Below are 19,393 nucleotides of genomic sequence, written 5' to 3'. Positions count from 1 at the left end.
TTTTCCTTTCAAGGTTAATTAATGTTTCCATAAATAAATTGATAATTAGGCCAACAGCCTATTAAACCCTAACGCAGACGCGAGATAGGAGAGGTGCTTAACTTGTACAGTATTAGATTCTATCTCTTCTTGTGTTCTAACTCTTCTACCGAGACCTTCTGTACTTCCAGGATGAATCCTAGCGATCTCCTTTCGTGTAAGCCACGGCTGTTCTCTTATTAATTCAAACCACACGCGGCCCTCGGGGGTTACACGCTTCCATCATACTCCCTCCGTCCCAAAACAGCGATTCCGATGTCGCCCTTCGGGAAGTTCTTGTTCTGCTTGACCTTGTTCGCCGCCTGGCGCCTCAGCTCGACCCTGTTCGCCGAGGCACCTCCAGCTCCTGGTGTCGACTCCGCGTCCAGAAACGCATCGTGCGTGGCCCTCGCCAGGGAGGCCGGCGTCCGGGCGGAAGGCGGCACGGGGAGCAACTTCGTCATGTCGCCGCTGTCCATCCACGCGGCGCTCGCGAAGGTGGCCGCCGGCGCGCGGGGCGACACGCTTAACGAGCTCCTGCGGTTCCTTGGGTCGGCGTCGCTCAACGAGCTACACCGCGCGGCGGCGACCAAGCTCGTCGGCAGGCTCAACGGCATAGCGCAGACGTCCTTCGCCAGCGGCGTGTGGGTGGACCGGATGCTGGCGCTCAAGCCAGAGTTCACGGCCATCGCCGCGTCGCGGTACAACGCCACAGCAGAATCCGTGGACTTCGTGTCGGAGGCCGAGCACGCGAGGCAGCGCGTGAACGCTTTCGTGGCGGACGCGACCAACAAGCAAATCCTCGAAGTCCTGCCTCCGGGCTCCGTCGACTCCCGCACGGCGGTCGTCCTCGCCAACGCGCTCTACTTCAAAGGGGCGTGGACACAGCCGTTCGACGTCTCTACCGCGCCGTTCCACATCCCAGGCGGCACCACCGTGCGCGTGCCATCCATGACGACAAGCGAGTCACAGCACATCGCGGTCTACCCGGGCTTCAGGGCCCTCAAGCTGCCGTACAAGAACGACGTGCAGCAGCAAGCTGAATTCTACATGCTTATCCTACTACCGGACAGGGACACTGTTACTCTCGCCGATCTGTATGACAAGGCCGTGTCGACGCCAGAGTTCATCAAGACGCACACGCCGACAGGGAAGGTTCCAGTCGGGCAGTTCATGGTCCCAAAGTTCAAGTTCACGTCCAAGTTCGAAGCGTCATCCGACATGCGGAAGCTTGGTGTCACTAGGGCTTTCGAAGGCGGCGACTTCTCGGGCATGATGACCGGCGGGGAAGGGCTTTCCATCAACGGGGTGTACCACAAGGCCACTATCGAGGTGGACGAGGTTGGCACCGTGGCCGCCACTGCCACGGCCATCGTCGAGTTTGGTAGTGCAGGACCGGGGCATGGGGTAGATTTTGTGGCGGATCGGCCTTTCTTATTTGCCGTGGTAGAGGAGGGGACAGACGCAGTGTTGTTTCTTGGTCACGTGGCTAATCCTCTCGCTCATTAAATGAATAAATAATTATTCTGTAAATTTGTTCGCCGGTCATGTGATTAATCGTGCCACCACCTTCGTGATGCGCAGGACATGCCACAATGCTATCTCTCGCGACCGTTAGGCCATATCGGCAAAAAGTGGAACCCATGTGTCATCAACGTGCTCAATATTCTCATCCGTCGATCAGTGGTTTAGGCAAAAAGTTTACCGTAAACATACTGTTTTTGCCAAACAAAATCGTAAAGTCAGCCTTCAATGTGGTGGTTTTGTGCTGTTAACTCGACAAGGACTAACGTCCTCACTGAGATGTAAACTTTTCTTATAGATCTCCACATGATCTAAAGATAACAAAACAAAAATTATAAGCAATGTTATGTGTTGTTTCTCGGTTAGTATACAAACCCCATTAAAGATGTGTTACTACCTCTTAGTGTGGGCTAATAATTAATATCTTTCCCAAAAAGCAGTATCATGAGTTTGTTGATGCAAAGCAACCATTCTTAAATACTTATACTTAATTAAAAATTAGTCGCTCGAGACATCCGATCGTACTTTGTATACAAGCCAATGAGCCAAAAAACTGTTTGGGAGATTCCAATCCTTAGGGATTTGATTCATAGTATTGCAATCCTAACGTTTTTTTTCTTCATAGACTTCATTTGTACTCTATTTTGAAGGGAAAAGAATTCCATCTACTCAAACCTCTTATAAAAATTTATTTGTTTTCTCTGCGGTATCAAAATACTTTTCTATCCAAATTCATGTAGTTTTATAATCCTATATAATACAAGTAGGACACGTGACTGTACTCCTGTGTTTTTCCTATTCATGTATTTTGAAAATCCGGCCAAAAGGAAGAAGGGATGATCTTACTGTCAGAGATAAACAGGAGAACCAAACATGACAGAAATTTTCTATACGACAAGATAACGATTGATAGGTGATGATATATACAAAAACTAGCTAGCCAGGTTACGAAAAGTCCTGGATTTAAATCGTGCGTTTGTGATTGTTTTTTGAAATGTTTGATCCGCAGAATCAAACACTCATTGTCAGTCAGGACACTAGACTCATGCAAAACTGCTGAAGGAGAACTTGTGGATTGAGGGTAAAAAATCTCAAAGAAAAGGTTTCAAGCAAGGCGTTAACGGAAGGTAACGCTACCATGTCACATAGTAACTAGATCGGAATCGCGCCTTGGCGCGAGGGTGCCGGTCGCAACGTTTTGGTTAAACAGGTAATGGCAAGTTAGTACAAATCCAGGTTTAGCATATGCAATAATACATGATAACACAGGCATAGAAAGTAAATTAGAGAACCAACACTGGAACTACAACATAATATACAATAACCATGGATTAGTAAATCCGTCCGAAGGACTGTCTCATAGCGATGAGCACACATAATTTACAATAAGGATAGGGTGGTGTGCTACTACACTGATTCACAACGCCTCTATAGAGGCATCACATCCACCTATGATAATATTACTCGATAAACGAAAAGAACTTCATCTTCTTATGCGGTCAAAACATCGGTCGCATTCACCACAGCTCAAGCTCAGATAAGCAATCACTATTGTTGTCCTCATGGTCACATGGATAGTAGCCAGGAAACTCATCATATTCGGTGCAGTCAGGCTCCTCATAACAAAGACCATTGCTTGGCTCAACGTACTGTTCAAGCGATTAAACAAATTATTCAAGGTTGCCAAATGGGAATTAGAACGATTGCTTGCAATGGATCATCAAGTTAATTCAGTTATTCATAAGTGGGACCATAATGGTAGCAATGCCGAAATATTATTCATCCTGATCATCATCCTATTTGTTACTCCCTCCGTTCCATAATATAAGAACGTTTTTCAAGCTAACATAATTTGGAAAATGTTCTCATATTATGGGACAGAGGGAACAGAAATTAACCTAATCAAAGCAAAGAGTGGAGGAAGCTAAAATTGTAATCTAAACAGAACTACTATGCAAGTTAATACTAGTCGATGAATCGGGTTGCTGGCAGTTGCAAGGCTGGCCAGACTGGGTGTCATGCTCAACACAAGGTCTCCTCCCGAAGAATGTAATGACCAGATGTAATCAACCTGACATAAAAAGCCAAAAAGGGTGATAGTAAACATTGTTGTCGCCTTTGCCATACCCACACAATCAGTGCTAAATCATAACTGCAATCAGACCACATCCTATCTATTTCGAAGTTGTAATGTAAACAGAGGTTGCAGGAAACAAAACCTAGGAGTAAAAATGAATGATACATGATAAAGATTACAACATGTTCATACAGAAAGCAACACATCTGACAAGTCTAAAGACCAGTGGTAATAATTAGGGCAAGTCATTTCAAAGAAAGGGACAGGAAAACAAGTAGCACACTACAGGGCAGTTGGATAGTACAGTAGTGTAAGCAAGGCATACAAAAGACTATACAAAAGGCAAGTGACAAAATCAGATAGCAGCCTTGATAAGTACACAAAATGAGAATTAATGATGTAGCTCATCATGGCAAGTGATACTGCTGGAAGCATAGTTCCAACCTCCTATAAGCAGTGTTTTGCCAATGGAAATAAACACCAAGGAAACAACAAACATTTGTTTACCAAGATGGCTAACAGAAATACTCAAATGCGTGCATTTCTCCGGTAGAAAAGCACAGTGACAGTCATTGTGTTATGCGGGTACATCCTTCTCCGATAAATAGCTCTAGGAATTCCAACATGATCCAACATAATATCAAGAATCATTCTGCTAAAAATTCTCACGATAGTCTGGTCCACCTGAGTGTTTGGAAATGGTATAGAGAAAACATAAATATGTGATTGATAAATGAGCAGCAAAGGAACATACATGCGCAGGACAACATAAAGATGCAAAAATAACATTATTGGAAACAATTAAAAGAAGAAGCAATCGACGGTCAGTCTTAAGGTATGAGCTACAATTTTTTTGTTTTGAGCAAAACCGGTCAATGAACACACTTTTTTTTTAATGTATGGCCAGTGTAAGAATACATAGACTATATTGGTGAGTCTATGGTCACTCAACCAAGCATGCGCCGAGTCTTTTGCTCTATACGCTGATAAGAATAACTATGTGAATAAGGTAGACCCGATATTTCACTATCCATGTAATATGATGTGTCGAGGCACCACACAGAGCCAAAGCGTTATTTTTGTTTACGAAACCATAACTGTATGGCCAATGATGACTCATAACACACTGAGAAAATGATAAAATAAAATAAAAAGGCATTAACCAAGGAACTAAGTATTTTTCCCCTTTTTCCTATCTTTAATAAAAACGGAAGAACTCCTGCCATGCTCGTCAATAAAATAAAATAAAATAAAAGGCATACATTCACATATTTATATATTACTTCATTTCATTTCCCCACACATAACATACGGACTATGCGTACACAAGGAGTTAACTGACATCCGTTAGATTAGCTTGCACGACCAAGGTTCAGTAGCACAGCAGTGGAATTTTTGTCTCCAAAGCACTGTGTACAGTTCGGAAAGGATGATCGCTTGGTACACCTCATAAGGGTGAACAACCATCTGTCAGACACCTGCAACTAACAAGACTGAAACCCCGAAAATGGTATATAACAATGCTGACCATCCCAATAAACAGAAAAGCTAGCATAGCTTTGTGTTCATAACCATAATTTTAAAATCAAGCCATGCATCTTTAATATAGGGGCCAAGTTAGTTTGAGTACAATCTGGAAATACACAACACCGATACATCTATCAACTAAATGCCCGATTCATGATGCGTCGATCAGAAGACTCGATAAGTTTCTTGAGGGAAGCTGCTTACATTGTTGTAGAAAGGTGACCTTGAGAAGAGTTGGTCAGCTCTGGTCCTCCTCTTCTACCAATCCTATAGAAGCCCACCGGAGATCTTAAAATCTGAACCCTACAAACAAACAAATACATGTTTGTCTCATGAAAAAAATATACGACTGTGGCATCTTTTAAACAACATTACACCTAAGAAGTTAGCAATATGTTTGTATCAAACAAGCTATTTCTATTATCAAATCAGCTATTTATATTACCATATAACCTATTCACAATGGGAAGATTAAAGAGAGGGGCATAGTTGAATGAAATATGTAATACATAAACAGAGTGTAGCTTATCTTGTTGCTGTAGGTTGGCATTGCTTGGGGAGGCAGTAGCTGTAGGCTTTGAGAAAGATTTTGGGTATATGATTCTCCCGTTGCAGTAGCTTGTGGGAGACACAAGGTGCAGACCAGGATCTCCACGCCCTCTCCCTCTCTGCTTCCTCCTCCTGCCTGCTTTGTTTGCCAAAGAAAAAGAATGCACCTTACCAAATTCAGAAACAACACGGAGAATAGATGCGGAGATAAGTACAGGGAACTATTCGAACTGGATTATGGATGAATTTATTTATATATTGACACCTGGTTAGTACCAGGGTTCGTTAAACTGGCAGTTGCTAGACCGAAACCAAATCATATCATCTTTGCTTGGTTTTTTAGGCAGGGTATTGTTCACTCTCTAAGCACCCTAAACAAATGGCACAGGTATACAAAATTAAAATAAGCTAATTGACTGCTTGTGAGTTCTGATACTACCTCCACTAACAAATGCGATACAAAATTATGCTTTCCTACATCTAATTAAAGATATGGCAAACATAAGTACATCTCTAGTCCTCCACACTCCCTTGGTTCTGGGTGAAAACCCAACCATGCATGATCTCCCAGTAGCAAGAGCAGAACTCCAGTTGTGAAAAAGATCGCTGCCCAGTCCTCCCCTAGGCAATAGTAGCTAGAGGCTCAAGTTTGACACAATCGAAGAAGAAACAGGGAGGAGGAGCGAGCTGTGGTGAGCTAGCTGTACCTGCTTGAGCCGGCCCCTCCTCTTGGAGAGGAGGATGATCTGGTCATTAAGCAGATCTCGACGATCAGCGGACTTCCTGCTGCCGACCAAGTGTCACTACTTATCCGTGCTAAGGAGTGACTTGATCGCCGCATCGAGGCTGCTGCCCTCCTGCATCATCACAAACCAAATATCTCTTTTATATCATTAAGACCAATAGACATAACGTCCTGTTTCAAAGGGTTACAGGTTTACGACATGTTGATATTCAAGATACAGAGATTCATAGTTATGCGACACTTTTGAAGTTGACAGACCATCAAGGATCACAACACAAGTACTGGCATTTCACAGAACAGAGAAGGCCACACACTGCAGTACTGCACATGAATAGCCAGCCAGGCACACAGTGATACCTCAGTAATGGTATTTGGTGGAGTAATCCTTGGGAGTAATCACCAGAGCTCAGGCAAATACTTGAGATGGTAAGGTGGATCTAAAGATTACACAAATCCTAAAACAAGACGGTGCCTTGATTTTAGCTCTCGACCATCAACTACTACACCACTTGACTAGGTCGCTTGTTTTACATGGGAGAGAATGTGTGGAGCTTAGGAGTCGAAAATCCTTCATCAACCAGATACTACATCGTCAAATCCCCAACAAGTAAGGAATAATTTTACACTAAGGGTACCAAGAATCTGAATAAAATGATTACCAGTTCACTTGTGTGCTGATCTAATATATGATGTTGTTCCGTTGTTAAGTTCAGAAAAATAGGGATATATAGCAGAAACAGGGGGGTCAGATTAAGTTAAATCTGTTGGGTCAATGACCTTTTAATGATATTCTGCTTAGATTACATGCTTGACTGCTTGAGCAGATAACAAAGAAACTCCATAATTTAATAGTAATCACAAGCAGGAGATATACCAAATTAGTGTCAGGTTCTAATTACATATAAAACTATTTGATTAGGCATACTAATAAAATCATTTGTTTCCACTGCACATGAAAGGACTTCTCATTATAAAAGACAGGACATACATCCACTATTGTTTATCTCGGGATCAAATTACAAATATGAAATCTCTATAACTATATCAACACCTTGTGGCTCTAAAGCCAAGATTGTTTTTTTCTCCTCACACATGTATTCTTGCTAGCAAATCTAAATCCATGTGTCCCTTATCGTACTACAACGTATAGTTCACTGCAATTGTAGATGGAGAATCTCCTACAACTCAGTTATGAAAGGAGAAATCAAATGTTTTCAGAAGTTGTACTACCATCTATGAACACATTCGAGAACAAACAATTATCAAGATTGCATCAAACATAAGTAAAAAAATAGGAGGGGGGAGGTAAAATAAGCTACCTGAACACCCAAGAAATCTGCATCCACTGCCTGCTGAAAGGCGAGTCAGCAATAAACACCATGATCTGTATTTGCAAAACAAATAAGAAAGCATACAAACAAATTAGTGTCAATCGGGTGATATGCGGCAGATACATATATGCAAGTACACATCAAGTATAGCTGATGTTAAGTAGATGAGGTGCTCACAACCCAACTAAAAACTGCAATAACCAAGCCATACAGAAATTACAATTTACATGACACATGACATCTCCTTGCACTCATATAATGATTCAAATCCGGTTGGTTGGCTAATAGCGAACAAAATGGAAGGACAAAAGAAGTAGACTTCACTATAGTTAGGTACCTTGTTATCGACAATGTGAATATTGGGAATCTCAATTCCAGACTTATGCACGTTCATCCTGGTTGCAGTGCATTAAACTGACCTTGCAACCTGCATTAGTAACAACAGAAGGCAAGATTGAACACTATGTCAATGCAATCTGGATAAGCACAGCCAGCTAGCACAAAGAATTGTAAATTTCTCCAAAGGTAATTCTTCATAATTAATGGCTTAGTACAAGATCTGGACAGACATTGTACTTATAGGAAGGAAGGGATAGTTGTAAGATAATATCATTTACGCCAACCAGACCCAAAAATCATGGGAAATAACCACAGTATGGAGCTAATAACATTTATCTACTGTAAATTACCATATCCATTGAAAAAGATTATTTGCATATGATCTCTAATCTAGACATAAATACTGAAGGTCACATGGCATGATCTTATAAACTGAACTAAATCTCGAAAATCATGTCACCGAATAAATCTGGCACTAAGATCCAGAAAGCCCATTCCTTGGAGCCTAGCTAGACCTAAGCAACAAAACACCAACACTCCACCAACAAAGGAGCTGCAATCACACGCCCGCCAAGGATCCAGACAAATAAGAAGAGGCATAAATATATGCTCCACCAATAACAAGCCGTAGCACTTTTGGCTTTTACCAAAGACAAGAAAAAACAACAGAAGGCCCTCACTTCCTAGCATGCATACCAGCGAGCACGACAAACAGAATATAGCGAACCTAAAAAACCACATGGCCATACCGGCATACATCTAGCCCTAAAATAAGATTGAAAAGTATGTGGAGAAGAGGGGTTGACCTGCAGATGACCGAAAGGTCCGTGAAAAAAGATGCAATCGGCTCGGATCCCATGCCCTTCTCCTCCATCACAACACAGCATGTTCGTCTCCTGCAGTTCCATGATGATGGGTGGACCAGTGGTCAGAGAGAGAGAGAGAGAGAGAGAGAGAGAGAGAGAGAGAAGGGGGGGGTTGTAGTAGAACTGCAGCCGAGCCCCTCCTGACAATGGAGAGGGAGGAGCGACGGGGGAGCACCTGTAGTGAACGTAGAAGGAGGAGTGACGGGGGAGCACTGCATCGAGTGCATGCTGCTCGCGCTCCTCGGCCGCGCTCACCGTCTAGCCTCAGACTTGGCCGGGCCCCTTGAGCATGTCGGGGTCGCCCAGGGCGTAGCCGGTGGCGAAGGTGCGCCTTCTCCTGTTGGCTTCCTCGCGTCGATCCGCCTGGCCTCCTCCCATCGACAGCGCGGCGGCGTGCTCCTCCGAGAAGAGAAGCACCAGATTCCTCTCGCCCAGACAACGCGACGCGCGAGCTCGACGGGCAGCTGGCGGCGATGGCGTGGCGGCGGACGGGAAGGATGGAGGGAGGGGAGCGGCGGCTAGGGTTCAATCGGGGTGGCGGCGTGAGGCGCGGGAGGAAGAGAGAGGGGAGTCGGGGTGAGGACTGAGGAGTGGGAAAGGAGAGAAGCGGCTAGGGTTTTCGCCACGGGCGTGCTGCTTTTATATGGATGTGTGCGAAATGACGAGAATGCCCTCGATGGCCACCCAATTTTACAGGCGGTGGCATGAACGAGCAGGACTATTCATTGTAGCAGTGTCACCAGGTCGATCCGACGGCCGATGGCATCCGAAGGCGAGATCGGACGGTCCAGAACGCATCAAACTTTCGATCCGACGGCCAGGATGATCTAAACTCTGATAAGCCTGAGGGGCTCCCAACTAACATAGTTCTGGATGGCTAGCGAATTAGGGCCCATTTGTGAGCTAAACAAAGGTGATGCATGGTTTCGGACTTTGGGTGCATTCTCATAGTGGCCAAAATAGAACCGAACTAGAGGCACGTTAAATCTACGTGTGGTGTGTGGTGTGTAAGTTGGCTGTAAAAATTTCAGGTATAAGTCAGTGAAGAAGAGGCACGGTAATTCTACGCGTGAACTGCTAAAGGTATCTGCCCTTGGATTTAAATTGGACGACTCAAGAAAATCAACTTACACAAAAAAAATGTAGGCCACACATAGCAATCCTTTAATTCTAGGAGAGATTGTCTTGTGCAACAAGGAAATAATCGCATATACAAAAGCTACCTAGCTAGCCCGGTCATGTACCGAACTGAACTAGTACGAGTACCAGCCTCCTGCATCGAAACCATCTCCGTCGATCCATACCGGTGTAACTTCCATCCTGTTTACGATCACTAGCAGGGAGTCGATCAGCGGGAGATGCCGTGGCCGTGGGAGAGTACGGCGGCCCTCGTCGACGCGCGGTTCTGCGCACGCCACACGACGACGTTATCGGTGACCAGATCGAGCTCCTTGCGGGGCCACGGGTTCGACGTCACGGACGCCGCCACCGGCGCGGCCGTGATGCAGGTGGAGACCTCCTACTTCGGCCACTACCGGGACCTGCGCACGCTCCTCTTGCTAGGGGCCGCCTCGCGACACCCCTTGCTCTTCGTCGAGGAGTCCACGTCCCTGATCGGCATGGGCCGGTGGGAGGCGTTCAGGGGGCGGTGCGGGAGGCAGACGGACCGGCTCTTCCTCGCCGTGGACAAGGCGTCGTTTTTCCAGCTGACGGCCAACGTCCACGTGTTCCTGGACGGCAACTCCTCCGGCCAGGCGGCGCCCGACTTGGCCGTCCACGGCAGCTACTACCGCGGCGCGATGACCGTCTCCTGCGGCGGCGCCGTCGTTGCGCAGATCGACAGGAAGAAGAACACCTTTTGGGGCGCGCTGTGGGGAGAGCGCGCGTACAACGTGAGGGTCAACCCGGGCGTCGACCAAGCGTTCGTCGTGGCACTCACCGTGGTTCTCGACCAGATGCATAATCCTTATTATGATTCACGCAGCTCTTCATGTGGACATAAGAAATAACTAGAAATCATGATCACTGGCAATGTGACAATGGAAGAAATCATGTGTAATGGCAAATAGCGGCAGTCCAAAGAAAATTCATCTTGTTGGGCGTTAATTAAAGTTTTAATCAGGCTGTATGAGCGGAAAAAGCTAAAAAAACAAACGATTGATTTTAAGGCGTGCGTCAGCCACCTTTTGCGCCGTCTGATTAAAGCGGGGTCTGATTATGCATCCTCTATAACACTAAGTTTCCTAGTTTTAAAGAGCTCGCATTCAATTGAGATCTTGAATTAGAATTGGGTCATCCGATTTTGACCAGGTCAACAATTTCTCAAAGCTCTCTATGCACTATGCTTTGATCAAACAAAAATTCATCTTGTTGGGCTTTAACAATCTTTTATACTATGCACTATGCTTCCTAAATTTTTAAGGCCTCACAATTAGTTGAGGTATTCAATTTAGAACTGAGTCAATCAATTTTGACCGGATCAACACTATCTCAAGCTCTCCCATTCAATTCTTTTAATTCACCATGTTTTCTAATTTCGAAACTCTTTCATTCGATTGACGTATTCAATTTTGGATTTGGTTTACAATGTTGACCGGCCAGCGATTTTTCAAATTAATCAGTGGCAACCGGCCTATAAAACATATCAATCCCGCGCATCCTCTCACAACCTAAAAAAGAAGCGCCACCATGTGATATTGTAGCACCAATATACTCCCTCCATTCCTAAATATTTGTCTTTCTAGAGAGTTCAAGAAGTGAGTACATACGAAGCAAAATGAGTGAATCTACACTCTAAAATATGTCTATATACATCCGTACATGGTAGTCCATCTGAAATCTCTAGAAAGATAAATATTTAGGAACGGAGGGAGTAGTAGTACACGCGACCACTGGCAAAGAAATTTCCCCACTATAATATAGGTTCGTTAACGGATAACACATAATCACACCAAGAAAGGCCCACCAAATAATCGTGTTATAAAAAAACACTGTATCATCTCCCCCACCTGCCAAACTAAATATTCCATCGGTCAAAATAAAAGGGGTATTAGTTTTGTAGAAAGTCAAATTTCTTTAACTTTGACCAAGTTTAGAGCACAAATATGGATATCTACAATATTCAACTAAAAAGCATGGAAATTCATTTCATGATGAATTTAAAAATACCGATTTGATATTATGGATTTCGATATATCTCTTTACAGATTCGATCAAACTTACACGGTTTGAATTTAAAAAAAACTTATATTTTGAAACAGAGTGATTAATTTTTGAAGAAACCCAATAACATCAATGGCGCAGCAAAGCGTGCCTAAGAGCAATTCCAATGGGCCGACACAAACGGACGACGCTTTTGTCCGCTTTTTGTCCGTTTGGGTCGGCCCGGCGGACACGAACGTCCTGCGCTGTGTTTGGGTCGGCGTGAGCGTCCAACGCTGGTCCAACCCATTTTGTCGGCGCGCCAAAAAAAAGTTTGAAAGCATTATAAAAATAAACACATGCATTTAATTAAACATAAAAGCCGGCCACGAAGGCCGGCGAAAGTCCACATTACATAATTAACATAAAAAAACTAAAAACTAGACGACGCGCTGCTCTAGGCGTCCTCGCCGTCGTCAGCGTCAGCGTCGGGGCCGGTGAGGTCGATCAGCGTCGGGGCCGGTGAGGTCGATCAGCGTCGGCGCAGGGCCGGCCCAGGGGAACGCCGTGTTCCAGAGGGCGGCGATGTCGGGCTGCGCCGCCGCTGCCTGGGCCTGGCGCGCCTCCTCTTCGGCCTCGCGCTCGAGTATCTGCATGTGCTTGCCCTCTCGGCGCTCCTCGGCCAGCCGAACACAGCGCCAGTGGTCGAGGTAGGTCGCCTCCTGCTTCTTCGTCGCCCCGAGCCAGATCCGGGGAGCGCTGACCCACTCACGCACTACTTCGGTCCAGGAATAGCGCTCGAGGGGGCGGCTCCTCCGGCTCAGCTTTGGGCGGGGATGGCGGGGTCACCGGCGGCACGACGCAGTCGCCCGCCGCGGAGAGGGCCATGGCCTCCGCCATGGCAGCCTCGAAAGCCGCCTCCTCCGCCTCCCTCCACCGCTCCTCCTCCTCGCTCTGGCGGGTAGGCGGCCTCGGCCTCCTGGTCCTCGTCGCGGACGACAAGCGGCGGCGGCGGCAGGCTGCGGTCGACGCCGCGTCGCCTCGCCTCCTCGTGCTCGAAGGCGAACCATCGAGCCCAGTTGGGCGAGTCGACGGCGTAGTGCGGTTCGGTGCGTTGCTCCGGCGTCAGCAACGCCCGCCGGCACTGCACCTCCTCCGCATGGGCCCTCGCCGTCCGTGGCGCCGCCGGCACTGGAATCCTCTCCGGATCCAAATGCCAGTCATGCGGCAGCGTCGCGTTGGGGTACGACAGAGGCACGCGGTGCTGGCAGTGCCACTCGGCCTGGTGCACCGGCACATTGATGCGCTACCTCTGCAGGGGAGCGCGCGGCGGCGCGGGGAGGGCGGGGAGGGAGGGGGAATGGCGGGCGGGGGCCTTGCCCTTGCCGCTGCTGCCGATGCCGGAGAAGAAGCCCATGCTGGCGGTGGCTAGGGTTGTCGCCGGCGTGGGGGCAGGGGTGGCAAGATGGGGACGGGGGCGAGTGGCAGTGGATGAGGACGGCCCCGCCGCACGCCCGGCTTAAAAAAGGATGACCGCCGTCGCTGACGCGTGGGCCCAAGGTGGGCGGTCATCATAAATAATGTTGACCATCGTAGTTGGACGGCCGCCAGGTGGGAACACGACGGACGGCGAGGAGACGTGTGGCGCATCCGCTTCGCGTCCACGCCGACGCATTCCAGGCGCAATTTTGGGCCGGAAATGGGTTGGCGCGGACGCCAGGCGGACGCGATTTGCGTTTGGGTCGGCGCGTTGGGCCTCCACTTTTGTCCGCGCCGACCCAAACGAACGCGGGCGGACAAAATGGGTCACGACATTGGAGTTGCTCTAACCCTTCTAGTCTTGATGACGCGGGCTGGAGATGACGGACAGGGTGTGCTGCCTTCACACTGGAGTGCATGCCTTCACGTGGTCCTTGCGCTTCTCATTCACAGCAGTATATGGTAATTTTTACTAGTGATCCCTACGTTCGTCATTCGCACCGGTGGCAGTACATGTGTTTTTTTGAATCTTCAGCGATTCACATGATACTTCATCGCAATATATACAGCTGCACATCAGGTGCTGTGATGCAGCACTTGTTGGTGATGTCGGCGCTGCGATGCGGCACTCGTCAGTGGATGCCGATGCTGCGATGTCGTGCTCGTTGGTGTCGTTGGCATTAATTGCAATGCAACGCTTGTCGGTGATGCCGATGATGCGATGCGGAACTCGTCGGCGTCCACTGACGAGCGATGCCGCGCTCGTCGATGATGCCGGTGCTGCGATGAAGCACTCATCGCTAGACGCATGCGCCACAATTTTGTGTTAGTTGGTGTTGTCGGTGCTACGATGCAACACTCATCGATGACTGTCGGTGCTGCAATGCGACGCTCGTCAATGCTGACGGCGCTGTGATGTCGCGCTTGTTGGTGTTGTTGGCGCTGCGATGCGATTCTCGTTTGTGTCCGTAGGTGCTACAATGCATCGGTCATCGGTGGACGCCGGCGCTGTGATGATGTGCTCGTTTGTGTTGTCGGCGATGCGATGTGACGCTCGTCCGTGACTGTCGGTGCTGTGATGCAGCGCTCATCGGTGGACGTCGGCGCTGCAATATCGTGCTCGTTGGTGTTGTCGGTGTTGCGATGCGACGGTTGTCGGTGATGCCGGAGCTGCTATGTAGCGCTCGCGGCGTTGCAAAGGAGCAGACAAACACGTCATGAAGCCAAGTGGCATGATCTTTGCTTTGCTGGCTTTGCTTCCTGTTGAAAACAACTCACAAGGTGCAACTACCTTCACACGCCCCATCGCGTATATGCAGATGTGTGTGAAAGCGACGTGTGAGAGAAAACGGTTTTGTGTGGTCGTACGGCACGCGAGGCAGATGAAAAAAGCTTACTTACCATCCGGCTGATTCCTAGTACTCGCCATATGGCAAATATCTGCAGCCTAAATATTTACACAAGTTTCCTAAATTGACGCTATAGAACCATTAAATGATGCTAAATCACACCAAAGACGTTAAATTATAATCCTCCGTCCGGAAGTCCGGAATTACTTGTCGGAAAAAAGAATATATCTAGACGTATTTTTAGTTCTAAATACATCCATTTCTGCGACGAGTAATTCGGGATGGAGGGAGTACTTCTCCTATCCATCACAAATGTCGTGGTGTTAGAAACTAAAACCACGACACTTGTTATGGATAGGAGGGAGTACATAATGTTGTTTAGCGTGATATCCCTCGAAACATAAACCCTGGTAGGTTTAACCTCAGGGACCCGTGAAAGCCAAAACTGATTGTAGAAATTGTTGACTGCATCATCCAAACCGTTGGAAGGATAAAGTCGCGACGTGGCTCCACGATCACCATTTGATCTCGCCCGCCTCCTCTGAATGAATCTGAAACTGCTTGAATCTTCGAGAATAGCAATGGAGGTGGGCAATCCCCGAAAATCTGTTTCGAGTATCTTGAGTTAGAGAGGAAGCCTTCTGGAGGGAATCTGAGATGATATCCACCCTTTAGCAGCCATCGGGAACAACAAAAATTAACCCCCAACTCTAGAGGGGGTCTCACTGAGATCAGGTTAGGCTGCGGTGGGGATGTCATGATCTTCCCCGGCACCATACATCCGCCACAATCGATGTTGCCCTCCCTGGGACTAGCGCAAACACCTTCTAATCATAGGATGTGTGGCTGCAGAGACTAAAATGCCTTCCACTTTGTTGTCTTCTCCATAAAAAACAAAGACGTCTCTGCCCGAGATCCTTGTCACCAGCTTCTGCATCGTGTCATGGCCCTCGCGAGGGAACCTTATTGTCCTTGATATCCTCATCATGTGAAGTGCCACTACAACATCTTACTCCGACATAGGACGCCTCCTCCCATCGGGATCCGTGGATCTCGCCTCTCGAACTCCTATAGACGGCAGGAGGAGTAGAAAATAGAGGCTGGGTGGGGGCGGAGGACCCGCCATAGGTGGTTTGCAGTCACGGTTACTAGGGTGGTGGGTGACAACAAGGCCATGGCAGAGATGGTAGGTGCAAGGGAGACAAACTGTAGGGGCCCTCATTCACTCATTCGCACATCCATGTGTTCAAACGATTGACGAGGAAAACATAGCACTCTTCAACATTATGTACCGTCGGCACCAATGACCTTCGATTGCGCAGCCAAATGAACTGCCAACTGCTAGGATCAACCTAGGTTGTCGACCCGATGTTAACTAACCAATAGCCCCCAATATGATTTCTTCAACTTTTTTTCTCTGAGAGCTTCTATGTATTAATTCACAATCGAATTCAGAGTTCATTTTAGGATTTCGTTCATTTAGAACATAAAAATATTCACCATGTTATAGTGCAAATTCAATCGATTTTACATATATGTTAAAAACTTATTCACCATGATGCAATATTTTGTTTATATAGTGGAAAAATATTGTAGTGTTCGTTCTCACAGTGTAGAAAAATAGAAATCTTGCATGTCGATGTCGACTAAGATTGAACTAATTTTCAGATTGTGTCTTTTCAAACATTTTCATTTTCGTGAAAGCATGTATCATGTAATGCTCTTCATTGCTTATCATTTGTTTGCCTTTCGATCCACCGCATTGAAAGATGGCGAAGAGTTTGTTTTAGTTTGTATAATGCCTTGTCAATGAATCTATTTCCAGTGATGCTATAAAACCAGAAATAGATGTCCTTGTATATTGCACACGGCTATGATATCCAGTGAAACAACGTATCCATGAAATATTCTTGTTCACATGGGCACGGCTAGAAGTAATGGATGCGAAGAATTTTGTTTTTAACAAACATGATACCAGACACATCCTACCTCTATGAGCATCTTCGAGAGACTGAGCAGGCGAGACTTGAGATTGACGGAGTCACTATAGGTGTCTCATTATCGACAGAAACGTCGCCTCCCGCAAAAAAATCACTTTTTTATGAGACACCAGAGAGTCAAAACTGGGTTTGATCCCTAGTAGGCTGAGGATACAACTAGCCTCCTAACCATCCAACTACATATTCTAACTTTACATCAATTCATGAGTACCGGGCTTGTCATTTATTTCATTTTCATATCAACAATTTGTGCGCACCGTCATCATTTCACTTTTGACCACTCTGATTTCCTACTGTATGACATGTTTCCTATTCATCCAATTTGGTAAATTTTGATATGGCAATGACTGCAATTCGACTTTATGCACAAGTGACCGCTCACGATAGTTTTTTGCGGTGACATAGGCACAAGAATCAGTTCAAAACTTTCTGCACGATAGAAACTCAATGCAACCAAATACGTAGAACCAAATATATAATAAGGAGTTGAAGGTTAAGATGCCATATAAGGGCCTAAATTTTAAGTGATCGGTTAGAGATGCTCTTTGAAACCAAACAAACATTTTTTTAAACATAGTACAGACATAGCCACACAGGCACTCATATATACACGCGTATACTCACCTCTATGAACACACATCCTACCCCATGAGGACCTCTGAGAGTCTAAGCTGGTATATCATCTTGAGATTGACGAAAGCACCATAGGTGCCTCGTAGTCTGCGAGAATGTCTCCTCCCACTGAATGGGCATCGCTGGAAAATCGTGAAATATATCCAGGATAATGCAAGCACCTGGACTTGAACCCTGGTGGGGCCGAGGATACGACTTACCTCTATAACCATCCAATCATAGGTTGGTTCGCACATACATTATTTTTTCTTTGTAGCGATTAGCCAAATAAACCGTCTTTTGGTTCGCACATCCATTTTTTCCTTTGCAGCGATTAGCCAAATAAACCATCTTTTGGGTCGAGTACGTGTTGTGTGACTACGCAGCGAGAACCAAACACCTCAATTCTTAGACCCCCTCAAAAAAAAATCTGAGACCTATTGTCTTGTACAACAATCTCCAAGAAAACGTCTTGTACAACAAGGGGAAAGAATCCTTGGTTAAGAGGAAGTAGAACTTTTCCTTTTTAAAATAATCCTTGGTTTCGCCAGCATCCCATCGTGCACGAGCTAAATACTAAACAGTTTTGGGTTGCATTGTAATCTTATTGCGGAAGAAAATTATAAGAGACTAATAACCAGACGAAAGCTAGCTCTCGGACAGCAGAATACCTTGTACAACAAGGAAACAATTCTTGGCGATGCGTGCGATTCTAAATAGTATCTTGTAACACAAGCAAATAATGCTCGAACAACCTACGGCATATATATATACACACACCGTAGCTAGCTAATCCGTTCACAGCCCAATTAATTAGCCTCTTCGATCTAAACCGTCTCCACCCCCTTTACGATCACCCGCGTCGAGTCAATCAGCCGAGATGTCGTCGCCGTCCGGGAAGGTGAAGGAAGCGATAGTGGGCGAGCAGTTCTTGGCGACGTTGGCGACGCACCCGACGAAGTTGACGGTGACCAAGTTGTACACCCCAAACGGGCCGAGATTCACCTTCAAGAACTCCGCCGGCGGCGAGGCCATGCTGGAGGTGGAGTCCCGCATGGGCTTCATGAGCCTACGCTCACACCAATTCCTCGACGCCACATCAGCCCAACCGGTGATCCATCTCCAGGAGACCGGCCTTGAGGAGCGTAAGTGGGAGGCGTACAGGGGCAACAGCACGAGAGAAAGCGACAAGATCTTCGACGCCGTGAACAAGTCATGGTATTTCTTCCTGATGGGGACCAAGATCGAAGTGTTCCTCCGCAAGTCCTCCGACGAGCCGAAACCAGCAGGCGTCCTCGTCGATGGCAACTCCTCCGGCGGCATGCAGAAACCAGCAGACTTCGTCGTCCTTGGCAACTACTACCGCGGCGGGCTAACCGTTTTCCGCGGCTGCGGCTGCGTCCTCGCCGGCCACGACATTGCGCAGATCAACAGGGTGAGCCGCCTGTTCAAGTGTAGTGAGATGGGTGGAGAGCACACGTACGATGTCAGTGTCAAGCCGGGCGAAGACCAGGCGTTCGTCCTCGCACTCACCGTGATTCTCGACCAGATGTATAATGACGATCGTGTTGTACGTTATTCTACCCAGCGTTAGATAGCTTAGCAGAAGCTTAGGTTTGTGATCGTTCGCGGTGTCGTTATTAGTCATTCTTTTTTACAAAGGTTAGCTATGTTACAGTCGGAGTTTGTGAGCATGCGATTATGTAATCGCCATGGTTTAGGTTTTTGTGAGTCGAGTCTAAACGGGAGTTTGTATCGGGTCGCGTCGTGTCAGGCATGTATCTTTTACATTATATAAATATATAAATAAAGTAGAAAAGGAACCAAGAAAAGCAG

At 46.7% G+C, this 19,393-nt stretch overlaps 1 protein-coding gene and 2 long non-coding RNA genes across 3 annotated transcripts; 1 reads left to right on the top strand and 2 right to left on the bottom strand.

Annotated features, from left to right (window-relative positions):
- The first annotated feature begins 41 nt into the window (after positions 1-41).
- On the top strand, positions 42-1,569 carry LOC123125952 (putative serpin-Z12). The gene has a single exon (XM_044546388.1). The coding sequence runs from the start codon at positions 295-297 to the stop codon at positions 1,525-1,527; it is 1,233 nt and encodes a 410-aa protein (XP_044402323.1). The 5' UTR covers positions 42-294; the 3' UTR covers positions 1,528-1,569.
- A 1,420-nt stretch (positions 1,570-2,989) lies between these two features.
- LOC123125951 (uncharacterized) lies at positions 2,990-5,494 on the bottom strand. Its single transcript, XR_006461519.1, has 4 exons — positions 5,351-5,494; positions 4,127-4,303; positions 3,509-3,613; positions 2,990-3,191 (listed from the first exon to the last, which is right to left on the bottom strand). It is a non-coding gene; the product is annotated as an uncharacterized lncRNA (long non-coding RNA).
- Positions 5,495-6,510: 1,016 nt separating this feature from the next.
- On the bottom strand, positions 6,511-8,159 carry LOC123125950 (uncharacterized). The gene is made up of 3 exons (XR_006461518.1): positions 8,109-8,159; positions 7,760-7,824; positions 6,511-6,552 (listed from the first exon to the last, which is right to left on the bottom strand). It is a non-coding gene; the product is annotated as an uncharacterized lncRNA (long non-coding RNA).
- Positions 8,160-19,393: the final 11,234 nt, after the last annotated feature.

The sequence above is a fragment of the Triticum aestivum genome, chromosome 5D (assembly GCF_018294505.1).
Source record: "Triticum aestivum cultivar Chinese Spring chromosome 5D, IWGSC CS RefSeq v2.1, whole genome shotgun sequence".
NCBI classification, from domain to species: Eukaryota; Viridiplantae; Streptophyta; class Magnoliopsida; order Poales; family Poaceae; genus Triticum; species Triticum aestivum.
This window is presented reverse-complemented; position numbering and strand designations above follow the sequence as displayed.

Bases quoted from the DNA above. Each gene is read 5' to 3' on its own strand.
- LOC123125952 (XM_044546388.1), top strand. From the start codon at position 295: ATGTCGCCCTTCGGGAAGTTCTTGTTCTGCTTGACCTTGTTCGCCGCC.